Below are 23807 nucleotides of genomic sequence, written 5' to 3'. Positions count from 1 at the left end.
ACCTGGATTTCCCAGGGACAAAATATATTAGGAAATATTTTAAATATTTTTCTTGTAAAATACTGTGGATCAGACAAGCAGTATTATTCCTGAGTTGCCAGTTACTCCTCATGACTGTGTTACGGGGTATGTCCCGTCATACTCTCTTTGTACAGATGAACAAGGTGAAACTCTGAGCAGTTAACTTTCCCAGGGTCTTATAGCTAATTAGCAGCAGAGCCAAATTTAGAAGGTAAAATTCTAGATTCTCAACTGCATCCGATCCCTGAGGTCTTAGCTGCTTCTCAGTAAGCAGTCTCAGGGCCAAGGCTCTTCAGCCAAGTCTCAATGAAATAAAATGTTGCCCCTTGAATAATTGATAAAATCCCCCAGAGAAAGGGGGATTGGCTTCGGTCAACCCAACCAGGGGTAAATATCAGGGTTAAATATCAACCCAACCAGGGGTAAATATCAGGTAAATAAATGAGAGGAAATCTCAATTCACGTTAGCAAGGGCTATTCGAGCTTCTGAGTCTCTCCTGTTCCTGCACACACAAAAACTTACATCTTTCTGTTCTCCTTCAGTCTTGACACAAACAATGATTTTTGCTACCTGTTTGGATCCCTGTGCTTGATCAAAATGTGGGGTGACAACCTCATTCCCACTCTGCTTCCCAAGTCAAAGAGGCCTTTGGCTCGCAGTTGAGCTCCTTCTTTGCAGAGCCTGGGACAGCTCTGATTTCCAGCCCTCCAGTCTGCTAAAGCACTGCTTGCTCCCAGCTAGTGAGGATGGGAGTGCCACATATGAAAACTCCACTCTGGCCTTCGTTTGCACTGAAGTTGAAAGGCCAAGGCGGGTATCTAGGTGGGTTTTCTGGGTACCACCTAAAAATAGCCAGGGGAAATAGCTTCTTCTTCTATAAATTTAGTTTTTATTACATAAGTAGTTCTTGGTATTATAACGTTAACTCTAAATCAAAGGAGAGAGAAAATCCACCCATAATCACATCGTTTGCACATGGATTTATTTTTCCAAAAGCCCCGGTGTCCTGGGCTTTCAGAGATGGAGGGGTTGGGAGCAGAGTCAGTGGGAAGTGATTAAGATGGCCTGAAATGACAGGCACTAAGCTAATGCATAGACTCAATTGCAGACTTACTCCTTCTCTTGATTGCCTCCTCCAGGAAGCCTCCCCCTCCCCTGATATCCTCCTTGTCAACAACTGGGATGTATTAGAGGGGATGTATTATTCTGCTCACATCCCAAAGTCTTGCTTGAGTGTCCCATATTGTGTTATAACTGTTTAAGTGCCTGGCTCTCCCACTAGACTTGGATCTTTAGGTGTTCAGGAATACAGCTTACTCTTCTCTGTATCTCCAGTGCTGGGACATCCAAGATGTCAATAAAATTAAGTTGCCAGATAGAGGTCAGGGCAGGTACTGAAGAAGACCTGCACTGAGGCTCAGACAAATGTCTAAAATCCACAGAATGGAGAGCCGCATGGAACCATGAAGTGTGTTGTTCATGTCTGTTATGGGCGTATTTTCTTTGGTGTGTTTTGTGTGGGTGAGAGAGAGAAGAGGGGAATTTGGGGCACCCCACCACTGGCTAGGGGGCCTCTTCTCACATTAGAAGAGGGGATCGAAGAACAAGAACACGAACTTGAAGAGCACGGCAAGGCCCCCCATTTTCTCCTGTGAGCTCCAGATCTAGTGTTCCCTTCCTCAGCCCATGGGGGTGGGGCAGGGACTGTACCTTCTTCATGTTGGAATCCCCACTGCCGAGCACAGTGCCTGGTCATGGAGTAGGTGTGTGGTGAATACTTATGGAATGGATGGAAAGAATGGGTGTACACACGGAGGGAGAAACTTGTAATCCCATGAAGTTCAGGAAGATGAGCTCTGAGTCTAGTTATGAGAGAGGGAAGGGGCATGGGTTGGCAGAGATGGCAGAGGCAGCTTCGTGGTTGGATGAGGGGAGGCAGGCCACTAGGGTCCCTCTTGGTTTGGATACTTCTAACCAGATGCTGACTCGGGACGGCCATCTCCTGGGGGAGAGGAGGATTAGGGGGCTGTGGGAAGTCCTACAAAGACACAGGCCTAGAGAGAGCGCTTTCCCCCTTTTATTTTGCTTCTTTCCCTCCAGCACAAGAACTGGACACATTGCTAAGATTCCTTGAGTCCCTAGGGCAGGGGTGGGGGTGCAGTGAAGGGGGGGCAGTTCTAACAAATGAGCCTGGGACAGAGGCATGTGGAGTAGGGCCCAGAGAGATGGGGATAGCGGGGTGGAGTAAATCGTGAGCTTGGAGAGAAGGAAGTTCTATTTTGGGTGCCTCTGAATCCCAGCCCCTCTCCCAGCCAGATCGTTGCAGCCCCCACCCCCCATCCTCTGCCAGTTCTGTGCCCTGGCTTATGCTCCGTTTCTAGCTCCCCTTCCTACATCCTCTTAGACTTGGCTCACTCTCTCCTTGGTGTTCTGCCTCTTGGTATTCTTGCCTGCGTCCCAAACCTCCTCCCAGTCTTTTTAAAGCCACCCCTACATAGCAATATCTACAAATAATAATTAACATCTACAGTTTATCCCCATTCCTACCATGGGCCATACACCACCTGGGGAGCTTTGTGAGTCCCCTGTCATCTCCTAAAAAACACACGAGGTCATTACTGCTGGGATGTGTGTTTGACAAACGAAGAAACTGAGCCTCAGAGAGGTTGGGTGAGTCAGGAAAGGTCATCCTGATAGTTGGTGGCAAAGCTGTGGCTGGAGACCAAATCAGCCTGTGTCTTCTCTCCCCACAGCTACACAGCCCTCCCTCTGAATCAGACTTGCTTAGGGGTGCTGCTCAGTGAACTTCATTTTAACAAGCCCCCCAGGAGATTCTAGAACTTCTGCTTTAGCTGGTCTGGCTCCAAACTGGCTGAAAACCCCCAAGTCTGCATATTTAGAGAAAGCAGATCTGTCTCCTGCCATTACTCACCCTTATAGTTCTGTCTGTCGGCTCTGGGTATAGGAAGAGATGTTCCTGAGCACTTGTTTCCCTGGTTGTGAGATAGGAACAATCCAACCCATAGAGAGGACATCCCTGGCATCTCGTTTCCAGGAGAGGATCTCCCCAGGGTCGTTATGCAAGCCTGATGGCACCTGAGGATCGCCAGGGAAATTTATAAGACATCAGTGACTGGCTCCTCCCCCAGACCGGGCCAGCATCTCTGGGGGGTGGGCAAGGGCACGAGGGCTCTAACATCCATGGGGAGAAGGCGGGGGACAGCCCTGGCTGTTCACTCTCACATCTCATCCTCTCCATCACTTCCTCTAGGGAACAGGCGAGGCATCTCTAACCAGTGACTCTAGAAAAAGTTATGAGGTGGGCCTGCCAATACTTCTGCCTATTTCTGGGATCTGCTGTCTGCAGGGTGGGTGCGTCTGGCCAGTTCTGGGAGATGAGGTCAGGAGCCCACTCCTATGTGAGGTTCACGGTCAACCCTCCTATGCCAGTGCCTGGACCTGTGTGCTGGCCTCACTGAGGGGAATATTAGACAGTCCATTTGTCCAGAGATATAAAGCTGCATACTTGGACGGTTTTATCAGAGCCTGGCTGATGTTGTGACCTCCATCTCTCAGCTTCACGCGTCCCTTTCTCAAATGGTCCTGAGCTCAAGAAAGAGAAGGCAGCAGGCTTTACCCAACACCATGTTAGTATTGAATTTAGTGAAGTGGCATGAACAAGCCTGCTGGTTAGTTAGTGGTCAGTAAACATTTGTTGCATCTGACACAAAGCCAAGCCCCCTCTGAGTGCCACTACACCTCCCTGGGGACTGACCTCCCAGCCTCAAACCATCTCCACCATCACGCCCTCTCATGCCTGACAGTTAACTCCTTAAACTCCACTTCTTTCAAATCTGTCAATGCCACTGGCTCTCAGGAGGGACTTGCCAAAGATCTAGTGAACCTGAGAGAAGAGCAAATGATTTAGAATTAGCTCCACTTTTTAATAAGTTCCCAGGTAATGGGATGCCATTGGTCTAGAGAGACATTTTGAGATCACCAGAGTTAAATGAAAACAAAAGGCAGATGAACTCCAGCTTTAGGGAATGCTCTGGGGCAGTTGTCTGAGTGAGAGAGACCCCTCTGGACCCAGATGTAGTCCAGTGTTTCGCAAATTAGAATCACCTAGGGAGGCTTACAAAGGCCAGAGCCCATGTGGTCACTACTGTTCTGGTTTTCCCAGGACTGAGAGGTCCCCTGCGATGTGGGACTGTCATTATTCAAACCAGGGCAATCTGGGGTAAAGCGGGATGAGCTGCTTGCCCTAACAGCTCCCCGACACCCACCCAGAGATTCCGTTTTAGTTGGTTCTGGCTGGGATCCATGGGTTGATATTTTCCAACGGGCCCTGCGATTCTCCTCTACTGTGAGGTGTGAGGAGACACCAGAGGACCTGACCACAGCTCGGGAAAGAAGGGGTGAATTGTGAAGAAGTTTGGGGACAGATGCTGGTGTAAGAGAAGGTAAGAGAACCTAGAGAGAATGAAACTATTTGCATCCCTGGTCCCTCTGGGAGCTTGTTAAAATACAGATTCCTGGGTCCTTGCTGACTCAAACTCGGAGCACGGGGCCCTGGAACCTGTCATTTTACTCAACCCCTGAGGGTGTGCTATCATTGGAGATCTGCTGAGAGTGGGCAAACCAAGAGCTAAATCAAGGGAAAAGGGATGAGAAGCCATGATGTGCTCCTAGGAGGGAGCTTGTTGGTGGTTTGGGCCTGAGGCCAAGAAGAGGGTGTGAGCAGGTCGCCTGCCTCAGATCCCAGCTCCGTGGATTATGTGCTTGACCTTGGGCAAGTTCCTTGACTTCTTGGAGACCCCCATTGCCTCCTGTGTAAAATCAGGATGTGAACATCCACTTCTAAGTATTTGTTGTGCTGAGATAATGCATATAAAATCCTGGCATGTGGCAGGGCTTAAGACAACAGAGGAAGAGTTTAGGATGATTCCGTAGCTTTGGACTTCAGGACTGTGGTGTCTTTCACTGAAGGAAGCCAGGGTGGCCTGAAGGGACATGAAGTCCATTTGAGAGGAAGTTGGTGGGATTGTGTGAGCACATCCAAATGGAGATGTGGGGAGCTGGACATATGGAGGTGGAGCATGGGGGGAGGTGGATTTGGGAGTGACTGTCACCGGATTAGTTGAAATAAGGACATGGAATGTTTGTTTGAAGGGAGAAAGGCCAGGAGAGGACGGAGATCAGAGATATGAACCTTGGCAAAGCCCGGGCGGGTCTGCTGAGTGCCAGGCTCTGTGTGGGTTCCTGATAAACCATGTTGCACTGTCCCCGACCCCAAGAAGTTCACATCCCAGGAACAGTGACCACAGTTCAGGAAGAAATAGCAGGTCTGTCCTATGTTTGATGGTGGGAGAGACGCAGGTTGCCAGGGAGGGGTGTCTAAGTCCCGCCTGTGGGGAAAGGAGTGTGGCTTGCCCTGTGAGTGGCCAGGAACCTGGGGAGGGCCAGAGAGAAGCTGCTCCAGACAGGGAGAATCAGCTGGTTGAAGTCAGAGGCATGAGAGTGGACTGGACCGTGGGGCCAGGTATCAGCATTTCAGTGTTCTGATAAACCAGGGGGGAGGGAGAACAGGTTAACGGGCCTCTGGAGAGGTGACAGGACAGACAGAAGAGGTACCCAGAAGTGAAGTTTCAGGGGGGTCATGGACCTCTATGGCTGGGCACTAAGGGGGCAGATGAGGTGTCCTCCTAGGTCAATAAAGCCCCTTTGGTGGAGAGAATCAGGGCAAAGCTTGCAGGGGTGTCAAAGTCAAAGAAAGGTGGGTTAGAAATGAGAGTGTCCACACAAAGACATCTCCTGGGGCTTGTAGCCATTGGGAGGGGTGGCTTGGCTTCTGGAGCCTCAAGTCCTGGAGCCTGGGTCCCCATTCCCCTGGAGAAAACATCCCTTTCCTCAAAGCACAGAGGAGAAAAATATCTCTTAAGCCTTTTATACAGAGCATATGCCTTTTGTTTGTAGGATGGAGGGGGGCGGAAAATAGCCACAAACAGAAATGAAATGTTCTGCTTTTTGTCTGGGAATGCCAAGATGTGATTTAACCATGCAGGTTCATAAAGGAGCATGCCTTTGCTTCCTGCTGAGTGTCACTTGCGATACCTCTTCAGGGTATCTGGCCAAGGTCTGGATGTGTTTGATCTCCTGTGGACTCCAGAAGAGAAGGGACAGAAGTACCTGAGCTTATTGGGTTTGCCACGAGGATTTCCTTCTTGGGAATTAATAACTTTCTCTCCTCTATCTTCCCCACTACGACCCACTGTCATTAGACATCTTTCCATCGGGGAGAGGACCTGCAGCATACATGGCGCTGTGCCAAGAACCATTCCTGTGGGGCTCAGAGCCTAGATAAGGAGGAAAGTTTGCTGATGTAAAAAATTTAAGTTAGCACAAGAAATCCAATAACATGGGGGTGCCATGACATCGTATATGGTCAGGTGTCCTCTAAACAGAGCAAAGAGTGCTCAGAGTGTGTTTTGGAAAATTTGAGTAGATTGGGATGATCAGGAAGGCTGCCTAAAGAAGGGAGGATCTGCAGAGGGTTGGAGAGGAGGAAGGGGAAGCAGAGACGGCCATGGGGACGGTAGGATGGGGGAAATATCGTGAGCCCAAATGGAGCAGAGTTGGAACTAACACAGTCTCTTGTATTTAGTGCTTATCCCATTGCAGAAGGAAATACAATCTCTGTGTATATGTAATGTAATGTCACATTGATATGTCTTATGATAGGGTCAGGAATTCAGGAAATACTGCCATTTATTTAATTCCATCCATACTTATCAAGTTCCTGCTGCGTGTGCTTGAAAAAGCTCCATGGGGGGAATTGGGGATCTGAGCGGAAATGCCCATGCTCTCTGGGAATTTCAACCCTGTGAGTTATGGTGCATTTAAGGAGGAAAAGGACAACATAGTTGGAAACCAGGGGACGTGGTAGAGCGGAGGAGTGAGGTGGGATACAGAGGAGACACGGGGTGAGGAGCTGTCTAGCAGTTACTGAGTTGCCCATCAAGGCCAGGCGGGCAGGAAGCCACTCCAGATTAAAGTAACTTGTCTCTGTTCCGTCCTGACCATTCAGGGCCTGTGGGTAACATTTTTGGAAACACACAGGGAGTGGCTGGCTGGGCTGCTCTTCCTGGGAAAGGCTCCCTGAGCTCCCTGCCGGGGAAGATGGGCAGGGCCAGCTGCACGATTTGCAGGGCCCCGTGCAAAATGGAAATGCAAGGCTCCTTGTTCAAACGTTAGCAGAGATTCAGGACAACAACAGGAGAGCCTTCAGGTAAGCAGGGGGCCCTTCTGAGGCTGCCCAGCACATGCGCCCAAGAGGCTGATCCAGAGGGGACAGCCTGGACCCTTCTATGACTCAGTGTGTGTGGTAAGATAATGGGCTGGGTTGCTATCTATGGTTGTGGGACAGGGTTTCTCTGTCCTAGTAGTGCTGTGTCGTCCCCTGAGAGTTGGCATGGGGTGATGGGGAAGGGACGGGGCACCACAGGAGGCTGCCATGGCTGTGGGGGCACCAACTGTTTACACACCCTGCCATCTCTGTGCCGTAGGAAGGCCGTGTCTGAGTTTTGGAATGGACCAAACTGAGACTCACATGTTTTATGTACTTTACTAATTTGGGCAAGTTGCTTACCTTCTCTAAGCCTTAATTTCCCTATAAGTAAAAAGGCAAACCATAATATCATCTTTGCAGGATAGTTCAGTAAAAGCAAATGTGGAAGTTTGGGCCCAACCTATTTTTAAATGAATCCTTCTTTCTGTAAACGTTTTAAATATCTATCTTGTAAAAGTGTGGTGCATGGGCTAGTTTGGGGATATATTTCAAATAGCAGAGGCTGAGGGATTGTGTATGCCCTATTAAAAAATGTACCCAAAGGAAATGCAATTACTTATACCTGCTGGACATGCATATACACAGACACACATACACCCATAGACACAGATACACGTGGTCACAGGGACGTGTGTATGCACATACCTGGAGTGGGTTGGAATGAGATGGTGTGTTATAGGAAAGAGCCCCAGTCTGGATGTCATCCCATCTTAGCCTTGAACCTCGGTGTTTCCTCAATCAGAAATCCTGACCTCACTGGGCTTTCTTGAGATGAAATGACATTATGAATGGGAATGTTGGTCTTGGGTCCCTGGCAGGGGCAAGCATCTTTTGAATGGGTCTCCCCTCCCAGGCCAGACTGAGGCACACAGTGAACTGAAGGCCAGATACTGCGTTCCCCACAGTGACACTTCCTGAGTGTCAGGCTTAGGTAACTCTTATAAACTAAGGGGGCTGACTTTGCGTGGCATTGCTATTTCCTCTGCATCTGTACTTTGGGAAGCTAACTGGGTCTTCTCTCTGCTGAGGCTTGAATGTCAGTAGAATCCCATGTATTTGTTTCCTGGAGATGAACACACATAAATACATAGACCAAAAATACGCGCATAGAGAGAGACACACACCACACATATCACACATAACCATCCTGCCCAGCCACCTCTGCATCACAGACTTGAACTCTCTCACACACTCCCATGCATTGATTTCTTCTCTCCTTTTATTCTTTGGTCAGTTCTGGGCCTTTCCTATACCTACCTGTGTAGTGTACCAGGGTCAGGTATCTTCCTCTTCCCACCCTACTAAATCCACATCCCTCCCCATCCCTTTTCCTGAAAACTCCATGTCATGGCCACTCTTCTCAACCCCCCTCAGCATCTCTAATGCTTTTAACAAACTCCAGGACTGTAACCCAGGCTTCGAGTGTCCATTTCTACCCACCCAGAGGCCCTGGGCTGCTGTGAACTCAGTCTTAGCCCCAGACACTTCCCCATGGAATCAGGTTTGTGCCTGTTTGAGTTTCACTGGGCTTCTAACCCCCTCCTCACTTGACTCCTGGGAGTCCCTCAGCTTCTCCTGCTTTTGTCATTTGAGCTATGAACCTTAGCACCACTGTGAGGAGCCTAGGGCTGGAAGAACAGGAGGGAACAGAATTTGAGGGCCTGTGATGTGCCCGGTGCTGAGCTGGGCACATGATACGTGTCCTTCCATAGGGCGCTCATGGTGGGCTCCATCATCCATGTGTCCACAGGGAACTGAGGCTTTTAGGGACTAAGTAATGTAGCCACAGGCTTAATGAAAGTCTGTACTCTTTACGGTTTACCACTACCCTGCCTCCTAAAAGATGAGACCAGATCAGCTGAAGTTTGGGCCTGGGTTGGGGGATTCCTTGTTCCCGTCCTGCACCTCTCAGGTTTTACCTAGAATCTTTACAGTAGTGTATAATATTAGGAACCTTCTAGAGAGTAACCAACTGTAGTGGCCAGAGCCCTTGGTGGTTTGATGGTGTGAGGCTATAAATGAACCTCTTTTGTTTTTCGTTACTTTATTGAGGTATAATTAACATGCAATAATCTTATTAATTAAAGTACATAATTTGATATGTTTTAAGCTATGTGCATACCCCTGATTCCCCTACCACAGTCAAGATTGTGTACATGTTCATCATCCCCAAAAGTTTCTTTATGCCCTTTTAAGAACCACCCCCTCCCTGCCTATCTTCCACTGCTTCTGGAGGCAACCACCTATCTGCTTTTATTCACTATGGATGAGTTTACATTTTCTCAAGCTTTAGATAAACAGAATTGTACAATATGAATCCTTTTTTCCTCTGACTTTTTTTTTTAACCTAGCATAATTATTTTGAGCTCTGTCCACATGTTGCATGTATCAATAGTTTGTTCCTTTTAAATTCGGAGTAGTAGTCTATTATATGGATAACTGTATAATTTGCTTATGGATTCCCCTGTTGATGGGCATTTGGGTGCCCCCTGTGTGGAGCTATTACAGATAAAGCTGCTAAGCACATTCATGAATAAGACTTTATATGGGCATATGTTTTCATTTCTCTTGGGCAAATACCTAGGATTGGAACAACCAGATCATATGGAGGTGTCTGTTTAACTTTTTAAGAAGTGGCCAAACCATTCTCCACAATAGCTATGCCATTTTACGTTCCCACCAGCAGGTGCAAGAGAGTACGAGTTCTTCTAATCCTCATTCGTCTGTAGGGTGTAGATCTGATTTCAAGGTTTGGTTGGTATGGAATTTGTGAGTCCCACCCAATGGCCAAATCTAATGATTAAAGCAGATGGCTTTCAATTTAGACTGGGGACTCTGAGGGATGCCGGCCCAAGGGATGCAGAATCAGGTGCTCCTGGAGACATCAGTCAAAAACCTTTTGCAGGATGCTGAGAAGGGGAGGCACGTGGGGTCAACACTGGTCCCAGCATGAGACTACATGGGATTGGATCAGGTCTGGAATGTGGTGTTTGGGAATGAAACACACATCCCTGAGGCATTTTGGAAAAGTGATGGCAAGAATCATTAGTGGGATAGGGCATTAGGGGTGGAAGAGAAGAGCAGTGGAAGGAGGCCTTGAGCTTGGGAGACCTAGCTCTGTGAGGGGAGGAGCAGTGCATGTTTCATTAGTTGCCTCTGCTCCCCCAACACCAAGAGCAGTGCCAGGCATGGAGGGAGTGCCGACAGCAGTGGTGGTTGCAGGAATGAGCAAATGGGTGAATGAGGAACTCGTCAGAGCTCAGGGGATAGGATCCGGTTGAACGGCATTATTTAGTACTTTATGTAGCTTGTGGCACAGAGCCTAGTGTTGGGGTGGAAGAAGCTCTGAAGAGCATGGAGTTTGCCCTTCTCATTTACTGACAAGGTTCAAAGAAGTTATGCTCTCTTGTCCCAGGTAGCCTGCAAGGGCAGAGACTGGATTCAATCCTAAGCCTCCTCTTTTGTAGTCTAGGGTTTATCTTCTTTTAAAAAGAACATCATTTTTTTTTTTCTGATGAAAAGGATAAATTCGCATTATAGGAAATTTGGAAAAATCTAGAAAAATAAGAAAAATTACCCCAAACTCCAGCAACCCAAGTATAATCACTTTAGGCAGCCATGTGCACGTGTGCACGTTGTGCGTGTGTGTGTGTGCACGATTTGATGTCTCTATGTCCATCTGTCTAAACTATCCCTTATGGTTTAGTAGTTTGGGTGTTTGGGTGTTTTCAGTCTTTTTGGTGTTTTCAGTTTGGGTGTTTGGGTGTTTGGTTGTTTTCAGTCTTTTCTTATGTTATGAATCCTGGGGTGGACATCTGGTCCTAATCTTGGATAGCACCCTGATTATTCCCAGCACTTATTCTCCTATAGGATGTCCCCACTAAACCGTTAGGATGAGCAGAGTGCTCTGAGAGGAATAGAACACCTGTTGGGATGGAGTTCCACCAACATTCCTCACACTCAAACATTTGTACTTTGATCCTAACCATGTCTATACTTTAGTATGTTGGTTTGCTTAATTCTCTCCCTTCCCCACCAAACTGAGCTCCCGTTCACCATGGTATTTTTCCAGCCCTTTCCATAGGGTATTTTTTCACACCCTTTCCATGGTATTTAGGTGTGCAATGAGTATTTATTAGAATGAATGAAGGAACAGATGGAATTGTATAAACAAGAGTGAAGGGCAGCGAGGGGTCACCTGGGTCTACATTTTCAATCACATTTACCTTCTAGGGGTCAACCCTATTCCTAGTCTCTCCTCCCCCAGTTCCTCCAGTCCCCCTCCCCCTGCATCCTACCCTGGAGAGAGGGAATGTGCTTGTGGTCCAGGATTTATGTCCAGTGGAGCCCCGAGGCCACATGCAGGGCCTTTTCTGGTGTAAATGCAGGACTGTGGGAAGGCCTAGCAGGATGACAAGGTGGGGAGCACTATGTCTGAGGAAGACTCAGCCCAGGGTCCAGAGTGTGACCATGTACATAGCCCAGCTGAGGGTCCCAGGGCTGACTGGCCCTGGCAACTCCTTGGGGCTCTGCCTTCATGAGGGAGAGAATGCTTTTGTGCTGGGACCCTAGGAGAAGAGGACCAGGAGGAGTGCCCAGGAGGAAGCTGGGCTGCCTCCAATAATGTGGGTTCTCAGCATGTTTGGGTGTTCTGATGTAGGAGTGAGGGGAAGAGGCTGGGGGCTATTTTCCCTTGCACCCTATCAGTAAGGACAGCACCATCTGTGTGAACCAGAGGAGGGGCTTGGCTTCCGGGAAGCGGAGGCGGGGTGGGGGGTGGGAGGGAGCAGGGTTGTGGGGGAGGAGCAACCCATGTCACGTGTAGGGTGGTTTCCCTTTGGCCAGGAGCCCCAGACCTCTGGCTCTAATGGGTAGCAGAGACTTGGTGTGGAAATTCCTTCTTCTCTTTTACTTCACAGCTGTTGCCCAACGAGCTCCCCACCACTCCCACTCAATCTCAGCCCAAGTCCTTGTTTTCTATGCCCAGCCCATGTCTTGCCAAAGCACCCACATCAGCTCACACACGTGTTAGTATGCACACCCCTCCGTGACATCTCTAGCATCCATCCCCTCCCTTCCATTCTCGACAGTTTGGGGCCTCATTAACTCTTACTCACGCAGAGATGCTGTCTAGATCTTCCCTCTGACGTCCCTTTTTCCTATAATGCCCTCCATCAGGGCCACCAGAAATTGCCTGTCCAAATTCCAGCTCTGATCTGAATCCCAACTCAAGTTCTCGCTCCTATCAGCCAGCCACCCATCGTTCAGTGACTTCCCCTTCCTTAACCTGGCATTCAAGGCCTTCCTTTATCTGGCCCCAATCTTGTTTTCCACCGCCCCTCTTTAAGTCCTGCATTTCAGCCTGAGAAAATAATAGTGAATGAACCTTCAAACAACATACTTGTGGGCTGTGTAGGTCCACTTCAATGTGGCTTTTTCAGTAAACATTTTGGAAGATTTTTTGGACATTTGCAGCCATTTGAAAAAAAAAAAAACACATGTAGATGAACTACACAGCCTGGAAATCTCAAGAAAAAAAATTTAAAAGTTCGGTAGGTCATGAATGTGTAAAAGTTTTGTAGATGCTACTCTATTCTCTGATATGCTACCAAAAAATAGACACAAATCTATCACAAATAGTTAAAAATTTATCAAAGCTTGCACAAACACAGACCATTCACGGCGCCATCACAGTTGAGAGAAATGTAAACAAAGGTAAAGATGCTGTATTAAATCATAACTGCATAAAATTAACTGGAGTATGTGCTGTCCTGTAACCATTTCAAAGCCACCTCCTGTTACTCTTGCTGCGAGCTCAAGTGCTGTCCCCGCTGAAAACACTGTGTGACACTAATCCTTTCTGCAGGAACAAGGTGTCTCTTCAGTAAATAGCAAATAGCAGTAAGAAGTGATCTCTCATGGTTCTTGCAATGAGGAATGACGTTTGGGGCAGTCATAAGTTCTATGTGGAGTTTCTACTGGGGTGGGGGAGGAGTCTGTGTCCTGAAAGCCCATGGTACAAAGGTCAGTGATATTTCCCTTCACCTCATGCTCAGCTTGGGGTTTTTCTTGACACCAAGTTCTCCCTCTGGCACACCTTTTGTTGTGAATGATTTCTTGGACCATCCCCATGAGATGCACCCACATCTTTCCTTCCTCTGACTCTCAGCTTCAATGCCACGTCCATGGGTGGATGTTGCAGAGGACCCCAGCCAGAAGTCCCTTTCCCCGCACTCTGCTGTCCCAGGCCTGCACCTCCTCCCCTCCCTGGTATCCTGGGTGCTTAGGCCTGGGGTCTGCTTATGCCCATGCCTCCCCAGAAAGTCTGTAGACCCAGTGGGGCTAGAATTTGATGTTGGGTTTATCCAAAGCACCCAGAACATTGCTTTGTACATGACGGTCACTCAGGGCATAGATGGATGAACGAATGAACGCATGCTTGACTGGGACATAGGAGAGCAATTATGTCCTTGTTCTCTACCCTGCTAAGACAAAGAGATCTATGTTCTCTCTATCATTTCTCAAAATGAGAAAACGGGTTGGGAAAATCCACAACTGCCACACAGCACCCTCAGGTCAGAGAAATGTCACATTGGGGAATTTTCAGTTTTGCTTACCCAGAAAGACCCCTCTTTTTCTTCATCCCTGTTTCCCCTGGCTCTGTATCTCCCACCCCTCAACCTGCATGGAGGGGACCCTGGGGCTGAGACAGTTTACTTTTGCTTTCTTTGCCTTTCCCAGAGCAGAGGGGGAAACCATAATTTAGGCGGCTGCTAAAAATAGCTCCCCCAGTCCTGGAAAGAGAACTTGCTTATTTTTGAAATTGCTCCCTGCCCCCTCCCCAGCCCTGCCGGAGGCTTGCACTACAAGCCAGATGCTTCTGAGCACTGTCCTGAAGCTGGCAGGGGAGTCACAGTCCGGGGCCCCATCAACCAGGGGGTTCGAGCCCTGTCTGAGAGATGGACCAGCAGAAAAGTGGGAGAGATGAGGGGTATTCGTGCTCTCCATGTCCTGTCCTCATCAGTTGGGTCTCCTTCCCAGCGGCCTCTTGGGGAGCACTGTGTGGGGACAGCCCGCCAGCTGTGTGATGCAGCCACCAGATGTGGGACAGGTCGCCAGGTCTGGAGACCTGGATCAAGTCTGAGGCTCACACAGCACATCTTTCCAAGCCTCAGATTTCCTCTTCTATACAAGCTGGAGTGATGGTCATATTTACCTTGCCAGAGTGTGTTGAAAGTCTGAGGTAAACCTTGACCATAGTAGGGCTCAATGGATGATGACCATAACTTCGTTATGATTAGAATCACTGACTTTAGAGCACGGCCCTCTGTTTTAACAGGCAAGGCAATAGGACACGCGATAAACCAGTATGAATTGCTAAGTTGAACCACATGAAATTGATGATTTTGTAGATTAAGCATAATTGAATACCGTCACTTACATATGATTCAAGCTAATAACACAAAAATCAGCAAATTTTCTGTAAAGGGGCAGGTACTGTAGACAATATTTACATGAAAGGGTGTGGCTGCATTTCAGAAAAACCATATTTACAAAAATGGGTTGAATTTAGCCTCTATAATATTTGCCAACCCCCATCAGACTATGTCAGTTTCATTCTTATGTAGAGTGAACTTTCTGTGATTCATACAGTCAGTGTCCAGGAATCTTCCCAATTATAACTGTAGCTTAGCTGTAGAGTTCATGATGGTGTTTATTATTACCAGACCCTGTTCCAAACACTTTACGAAGAGTAACTAATTTATTCTCACAACAACCCTATGAAGTAGGGGCTGTTATTATTGCCCCATTTTATGGATGAGGAAAGTGAGGTGCAGAGAGGCTGAGTAACTTGTTTGAGGTCCCATAGTTAGAGTGGATAGCAGTTGAACAAAACCCAGCTGAGTTTGTAGGGTCAAGTTTGACATCTGCAAAATTCAGGTTGCTTCAGTTTGGAAGTAGGGGTTATCAAGCCTGTTTGCTGCTCACAGAGCATGGTCTTCAGGTCCTTGAAGGGGCAGCAGGCATGGTAGAAGTGGGCAGTGAGGAGATGGGTGGGCAGAGGACCTGGGATGGAAAAGCACAGACTCTTCTTTGGGAAGCTAAGCCCTGGGTCATGGCCCTGTGTCTGGAGCTGTTTCCTAGGTGACCTCCAGTGACACATGGAGGGTCAATATATAGGGAGGAATCTCTGGCCTGTGGAGCAGGAAATTGTTTACATTCCTTATGTTCCATGCAGTATCTCTGGAGAATTCTGGGCCCCATTCCCAGACCTGGGCCCCAGGGGACCTGGTAGGAAGAGGGGGGCAAAGAGCAGGCTCCCCAGGATGCTTGAGTTCTGGTTTCAAGCCAAGGTACTAGTATACCTTGTTGATCCCCTTTGCCTATTAACTTAGCCACCGATGAGCAGGCCACTGGTCAGGACTCTGGCCTTGTGCACACCAGGCTTTTTCTCTTTATGCCATTCCCCTTGCCCAGAAAGGATTTCTTACCTCTGTACCTTTCCTTAGTCCTCTCACCTCTTTCAAGACTGGCTTGGTGCCACCTCCTGGAAATCTTTTCTAACTTCCTCTCCACACCCCAGGCTATACCAGGTCCCCCTTCCTAGTGCTGCCAAAGCACCTATCTCCTTAACCCTTCTGGCTTCCCTACCAAAAGGGGACCCCTCAAGGGAGGGGACCGTACCTTATTTGCTCTTGTGTCCTCACCACCAAGGTGAACCCCCTGTGTCCAGCATAGCCTCCACAGGCTAGAAGCTGGTTCAAAGCATCCTGTTTGAAGCAACATCACCATCCACAAAAGCTTGTCCCTTCCCCTATAAGATGTGGCTCTTGGACGAGTTGCCTGGGCTTTGGGAGTCTTAATGTCATCACCAGGAAGGGACAGTGATGTGATTTGCGGGTTGGGGGAAATAAATGAGGTAAAGCAGAAAGTTGCCAGCACAGTGACTGGCTCCTAGCAGGCACTTTGGAAGTGGCTATATGTATCCTTGCCACCATGACCCCCATGCATGGGGTAGGGGAAGATAAGAGGAGAAGGCAGTTCGAATACCCCAAAGCCACAGCATTGGCCCCAAGTGCTAAAGTCAGGGTTCATGCATCAGCTTTGCTTCTGCAACAAGAGAACTGAGCCTGGAGTCAGAACATTTAGTTGTGAATTCCAGCTCTGCCTCTTAGCAGCAATGGGCACCATTGACAAGCCGTGTGACTGCTGGTAATACCATTATAAACCTCAATATTATTATCTGTTGGGGGGAGAGTAATAATGACCTCACAAAGTCCTTGTGAGGCTGACATGAGATTGCAGACCTGGGAAAACACTTGGTCCAGCTCTGAGGGAATGCTCAATCATGAATTATTGAGTCTGGATCTATAGAATGCTTGAGAAAGCTCTGAGCAAGGTTTAGCTTAGGGTGTTTCTTGGACACATGCCATATGACTTAGTGGTTTATAGCTTTAAAGTCATGCCGTCATGGGCTTGAGTCCTAGCTATGCTACTAATTGGCTGTGTGTCCTTAGGCAAGTTACTTAACCTTTCTGAACCATGGTTTGTCTTTTAAGGACTTTTTTAAGATGATGCCACATATCTCAGAGAGTTGTCATGGGGATGAAATGCGGATAGATCCCAGAATCTGGTCTACACCAAGTCTCAAGTATTAATATTATTCTGCTTTTACTTATGACTTAGGAACAAGCATTGATGATATAGGGCTTTTGAAGTCCTAGTTAGTATAAAAACTGGTATATAGAGGGCCACAGTTTGGGGGTAAAGGTTAGATTTTTTTATCTTTGCAAGCCAAATGGGAGTATTGCACTCAAGTGATAGGAAGTACTTCCTGGCTTGGGGTGGAATGTGGGAGGCGTGCTCTGTGCACATGAGGAGAGCCCCTGGGGAAATCTTTGGGACTGGAACGGAGCCAAGCAGTATAGCTGACCAGCCCCGCCATCACACAGGGAGGAACCCAGGTCCCAGAGAGCCTAAAACCTTGTCCCTCTGACCCACGTCTGGATAGTGCGAGAGCTAGAACTAGCCTCTGTCTCCTGAGTTAGGTATGTTTTCTCCATGATGTAAAAGGACGTGAGTAAGAGGTAAAATCTGGCAGGAACCAGAGTACTAGAGGAGAGCCTTGAAGGGGACCTTACAGTCCTCACAGGAAGGCTATTTCCTCATTGATGGTTGGCTGTTTTAGGCCAGTTAGTCTGTGTTTAGGTACCCACAGGCCTGGGAAGACCTTGCTCCCCCAGTGAGAAGAAGAAGGGACAAGGAGACAGGATGTGGAGTGCACAGAGGTGTTGGTATTCAGTGAATTTTCACGGAGAGAAAGGTGGGTGGTGGTAGGGATGGGTTGAATCCCTCTTTTGGGGTTTAAGTCCACTGGATTTTGTTCTATTGTTGCTTCTCATTTTTCCATATTGCTCCTCAACTTATCTTCAAGGTGGACGCCTCCATTGCTTCTCTTTATGAAGTGATCTTGCAGAAAGGAACACTCTGGCCCCCTTCACTTTTCTGCTCCCTGCCCAGTGTCAGAGATGAGGCTTTCCCCTTCTAACCAGAGCTAGCTTAGAGCCCAAGGAAAATCCAAGCCCCTCAGGTCCAGACTCCCCAGTGGCCTAAGGCAAAGCTGGGTGGCTTCTTAAATCAGGCTGGGCAGATCCCTACAATGCCAGGCCTTGGTGGTCCCTGCTGTGCCTGGAGAGGGCTTGTGGTTACAGGCTGTGTCTGGGCAGGGCAAGCATTGGCAGTAATGATAACAAAGTCATAGCAGCAGTGCTGGGCTCCTTCAGAGAGTGTCCTATGTGCTCCAGACATCTTATCTACATTGTTGGACTGACTCTTCACCGAAACCCACCGAGGAAGGTGCTGTGATTATCCTGGTGTCATAGAACTTAAGGCTCTGAGAGGTTAAGACTTTATAAAATGTGCTTCAGGTCACCCAACTGGGAAGGCAAAGCCAGAAGTCAAATCCCAGTCATCTAACTTGGAAGATCGCTAGGGTGAAGGAGGCCTTAGAGCAGGATGGATGAGAAATGGGGCAGTGGGAGGTAGAAGCTGTCCTCCTCACAGTGGAGAAGAAGAAGACCTCAGAATCTCTGTAACCCTCTTCCGGCCCTGACAACAACATCCTCAGGACTGGAGATATTTCTAAACAAAGCTGCCAATAGTTGTCTTCTCTGATGGAAGAGGAGTAGTAGGTGGGCTGTGGCAAGATGGGGAAAGGGGCCGCTGACGTAGGGAGATGAGCACTAGACTGCAGCCTGAACACTGGGGTCTTGGGTTTTAAACCCAGCTCTGTCCCTAGCTGTGTGACCTCAGAGAAGACTTTTCCCCTTTCGATCTCAGTTTTCTGATCTATGCTCTAAAGCTACATGCGTTGCAGTGGAGAGCCTATGGTTTTAGTCTTGGATGTTCAAGTGGGGCCTCAACAGTCTTAAGAAAGGGTTATTGGGAGTAGGGCATCCTGGGGAACATCAGCATAGTGGGGAGCTGTTAAACAGGCTGCCTCTTTAAAGGGCAAATACGCAGCACTCCCCCTGGTGCTCAGGCCCTTCTCTGTGGGGACAATACGTCCTGTTTGGAAGGTCAGTATCTCCGTCTCCCGTCCTCTTTTTTTTTTTTTTTTTTTTTCTTAATTTTAATTTTTTTTTTTTAAAGATTTTTATTTATTTGACAGACAGAGATCACAAGTAGGCAGAGAGGCAGGCAGAGAGAGAGGAGGAAGCAAGCTCGCCACTGAACAGAGAGCCTGACACGGGGCTCAATCCCAGGACCTTGGGATCATGACCTGAGCTGAAGGCAGAGGCTTTAACCCACTGAGCCACCCAGGTGCCCCTAATTTTAATTTTTTAAAATTTCTTTTCAGTGTAACAGTATTCATTGTTTTTGCACCACACCCAGTGCTCCATGCAATACGTGCCCTCCCCAATACCCACCACCTGGTTCCCCCAACCTCCCACCCCCTGCCCCTTCAAGACCCTCAGGTTGTTTTTCAGAGTCGATAGTCTCTCATGGTTCACCTCCCCTTCCAATTTCCCTCAACTCCCTTCTCCTCTCCATCTCCCCATGTCCTCCATGTTATTTGTTATGCTCCACAAATAAGTGAAACCATATGATAATTGACTCTCTCTGCTTGACTTATTTCACTCAGCATAATCTCTTCCAGTCCCATCCATGTTGCTACAGAAGTTGGGTATTCATCCTTTCATCTCCCGTCCTCTTGAGGCCATACCACCTCACTCCCTGTACTTGGGGAAAATGTTAAGAAGTATATAATGACAAATATAGCACAGCCTGACCAATCAGAGCAGTCATGGCTGTAAACAGCTGGTGTGAGACTGTAACAGGGTGTGCCAACTGTATGCCCATCCTGCCCCCAACTCCTGATTGTTCCTAGGAAAGTCTGGCTGAAGAGCTGAAGAGCAAAGACAGACAAGGAGGGAGACGAGGGAGCAAAAAGTTGAGGAGGTGAAGGCAGGGAGCAAGTTCACAGGTCTTCCCAGACATCAGCTCGTCCCTCCCTTGAACCCTATCATCCTGTCAGCTCAGCCTCACTGTGGCCTCTGGGAGTGTCCTTCTCATGCTTTGTCCCCTGAAAAAACAGCCTCTCTACCAGCTGCAGCTGCATATTGGAGACTGATGAAACAAAGGGGACTTGGTCTGTACTCTGCAGCATTATCCCAAACTTGACAATGGGCAGGGGACCTGCAGGGTGGTTAACCCCAGTCTGGTTGCAGAATTGGTGCTTTATTAAGCCTGATAGTCAGAGACCAGGGCTGTGCCTCACCCACTCTTGACTACTGGCTATCAAGTCCCATAGAAAACCCCAAAAGTCTCCTTTCCTCTTTCATTTTCCTCAGATGCCAGCCTATTTTGGTCTTTGCCACCATGTACCAGGATTGCTGAGTAAGCCCACTGGCTTCTTCCCTTATCCCCAGCCTCAGGACTGTTGCCTTATCTCTTTGTAAAGGTTCCTGATTGCTTATCAACTGCTAGGAGTCCAAGATTTCAGTTAATATTTCTTGACTGATTAAGGAAGGCCTGTCTTTTCCATGAGCACAGGCCATTTCCCAATTGAGCAAGAAATACTTACTTAGCACCACTAAATGCAAGGCATTGGGGCGCCTGGGTGGCTCAGTGGGTTAAAGCCTCTGCCTTCGGCTCAGGTCATGATCTCAGGGTCCTGGGATCGAGCCCCGCATCGGGCTCTCTGCTCAGCAGGGAGCCTGCTTCCTCCTCTCTCTGCCTGCCTCTCTGCCTACTTGTGACCTCTCTCTGTCAAATAAATAAATAAAATCTTTAAAAAAATAAAAAAATAAATAAATGCAAGGCATTTTATTAGCTGTAGAAATGGGAGGGGTATTAAAGAAGCAGGAAGCATGGCCCCACCCTCAAGAAGTCTTCACTATGCCTGTGGAGAACCAATATATAAACATAAAAAAGATAACCAATAATATGAGACCACTTCAGTCTGTTAATTGAGGCTCTCCTGGGTCTATTAAAAAGCTTGTCACAAAGGTTATAAAGAAAGATAAAATGGAGCTAGTAAAAAACCTCTAGAATGACAATTAAAATGTGTGATGACTTAGAGGCCTGATCAGATTAGACCGTTACTAGCTGGATTGTTAGGGTTTAGGAAATAAAGCAATGTTCACCAGAAGTTACCTTGAGTTCACTAGGAACAAGTTATGACACATTTATCTTTTTCTGATAAGGTTCTAGAGCTCCATTCTGAGGTATACCTTACATTTGGCATTTCTCAAATTCCACAAGGCTTCAGGAAAGATCTTGATTGCTGTCTTTATAGCAAAGAGGGCAAGATAAGAGTGTGGGTTCATGGATTTCAAGCTGGTTGAAGGACTGTTCCCTGAGAGTGTTGATGACTAGTCTGTTGGCATTCCCAGATGACATAGCTATGTCATCTGGCTCTGTCTGTATCTTTGTTGTGGTCAACATTTTTAGCAATGGTATGGGTAAAGACCATGAGTATATTCTGAACATTTCTGTTAATGACCAAATCTAGGAGAAATAGCTTAGAGTCAAGACTCGAAAATACCCCTTGTTGGTATGCGTACCAAAGCATTGAAAGAAGAAACATAAAGAGATATTTGCACACCCATGCTCATAGTAGCATCATTCATAATAACCAAAAGGAGGAAGCAACCTAAGTGTCAATTGATGGTGAATGGATAAACAAAATGTATATAAATACAGATGAATAGTATTCAGCCTTAAAAAAGGAGGAAATTCTGATACATACTATAATGTGTACGAACCTTAAAGACATGATTTTAAGTGAAATAAGCCAGTCACCAAAGGACAAATGCTGGATGACTCTACCTCTATGATTCTACTCATACTGCTACTTAGAGTAGTCAAATTCATAGAGATAGCAAATAAAGTGGTAGTTGCCAGGGGCTCAGGGGAGAGGGAAATGAGAAATTAGTGCTTAATGAGTACAGAGTTTCTATTTTGCAAGATGAAAAAATTATGGAGATAGATGGTAGGGATGGTTGCACAGCAATGTGAATACACATAAAACCACCGAACTGTACACATAAAGATGGTTAAAATGATCAACTTGGTGTTATGTGCATTTTATAATTTAAAAAAAAAACCCATAACCCCAGGCCTGTGATAATAATAGGGAAAAAGGTAGAATCATTTTTATGTTTAACAACAACAACAACAACAACAGCCAAACTAAGATATACAAATACGGAACGAGGAGAGCAGTGTTGTGGGTAAGCTCTCCTGAACTCACTCAGGTTATCTGAAAGCATGTTTGGGAACCAGTAATGGTCAAGGGTAGTTTTAACACTTTGGGGAAGCCTATGTTCAGGTAGTTGGGCTTATCCATCTAGAAGCTATGTGGCATCAATGACTAGGGCTGGCCAGTATTTCTTCCCAAGCTGGGGCAGCGTTGAACAAATCTTTCCCAGTGGCCAGCTAAAAACTTAACCCTTTCTGCTACAATGACCACTCAACTGTTGGGTGTTCATGAGTTTTGGTCTCTGGCCAAAGTGGTATCCTCTGTTCTTGGTTGGTATAGAAAACGAATCTGACCAGATCTCCTTCAGTATTGGCTCAACACTGTTCCAATGATCAGCCCCATTTCCTTACTCAAGGTTCACTCTGATGACTCCCCCAGGTTACCTCTCCCTCTAGATGGATGGGTGGTGAACCCATGTCCTATTAATATTTCACATTCATTCAAACATGCCTGGGCACAATGGACAGAAAACCCTGTAAGTCTCTGAAGACTTCTATCCTCTGCTCCCCAGGAGCCATGCCATATAAGTAGCTTGCTGTCTCCTCTCCAGCCTACTTCAACCCTCCCCTTCCCACTGGATGAAACCTTTAAACCAGGCATCTGTACACCTTAATATGGATCTAGTGACTGAGTTGGTCCTGCTGAAAATGGCTCTGCTAGAGGAAAGGGACTGGGATATCCATCTGTACAATCATGGAGAAGGTGCAATTCATGTTCTGTGACTACCGCCCACCTCTGTTCTCTGGGGGCATGGAGGGAGTACCTGCAAGTGTTTGTGGCAGGAGACACTGGAGGGAATGATGGGGAGGGAATGCCTCCAGGTGGAAAGAAGCTGTGAGAGAAGGGAGGGCGGGCCTGATTGTTGAGTCAAGGGCTCCTAGCAGTTGGACAAAGAAATAATGGTGGCTCAGTGACCACTGTCCCTGCCTACCTAGCTGCCGTTGCCTGACCCATCTATGCTCTCTGTTTTCCTCTCCAGATCACAATGAGGACCTAGGGCATCGGCCTGTTGACTATCCCCCCTGGCCTGGAGTGACCATGGCCCCCCGCAAGAGGAGCCGCCATGGCCTGGGCTTCTTGTGCTGCTTTGGGGGCAGCAGCCTCCCTGAGATCAACCTCCGGGACAACCACCCTCTGCAGTATATGGAGTTTTCAAGTCCTATCCCGAACCCAGAGGAGCTCAACGTCCGCTTCGCAGAGCTGGTGGTCAGTGAGGGGACAGAGAAGGGAGGATGTTGACAATGGGGAGTGGGATTCTGGAGTAGGCAGAGCAGGGCAGAGGGCAGGGACCCATGTGCTGGGATCTCTACCAATGAAACTCTGCTTCGGGTGAGGGTGGGCCCACCAGGACACCTCAGCTATGAGGGAAAAATAAGTCATTTACTGGGGAGGATACCATGAAATACATCCCTAGAAGAATGGACCTACCTCATATCTCCAGCTGGTTCTGGATCTCATGGTACAGCAGTTAGGCCATCTTGAAATGAATAAGTCCAGGCTTTTGTGAAATAAGGCAGTGAGGAGCTTCAAAGAATACCAGAACATTTGACACCTTCTTTCTGGAACTTCCCTGGGATTCTTTCAGAATACAAGAATATAAGGATACAGAATACAGAATACAAGAACAAGGGACAGAGTGGGACTTTGTAGGCAGATACCAGGTCCTCAAA

General features: G+C 47.6%; 1 protein-coding gene across 4 annotated transcripts in view; it reads left to right on the top strand.

The window, feature by feature from the left end:
• Positions 1-23120: 23120 nt before the first annotated feature.
• Positions 23121-23807, top strand: part of LOC111147685 (dishevelled associated activator of morphogenesis 2) — a 56449-nt gene continuing 55762 nt past the window's right edge. For 3 of the 4 annotated variants that reach the window (XM_022503909.1, XM_022503907.1, XM_022503906.1), the window contains exon 1: positions 23121-23343. In XM_022503909.1, the coding sequence (XP_022359617.1) occupies positions 23176-23343 (168 nt within the window). In that variant the 5' untranslated portion in view covers positions 23121-23175. The remainder of the gene's footprint in view (positions 23344-23807) is intronic. The other variant, XM_022503908.1, reaches the window with a different exon arrangement.

The sequence above is a fragment of the Enhydra lutris genome, unplaced genomic scaffold, assembly GCF_002288905.1.
Source record: "Enhydra lutris kenyoni isolate GAN:26980312 unplaced genomic scaffold, ASM228890v2 scaffoldscaffold17, whole genome shotgun sequence".
Taxonomy (NCBI): Eukaryota; Metazoa; Chordata; class Mammalia; order Carnivora; family Mustelidae; genus Enhydra; species Enhydra lutris.
This window is presented reverse-complemented; position numbering and strand designations above follow the sequence as displayed.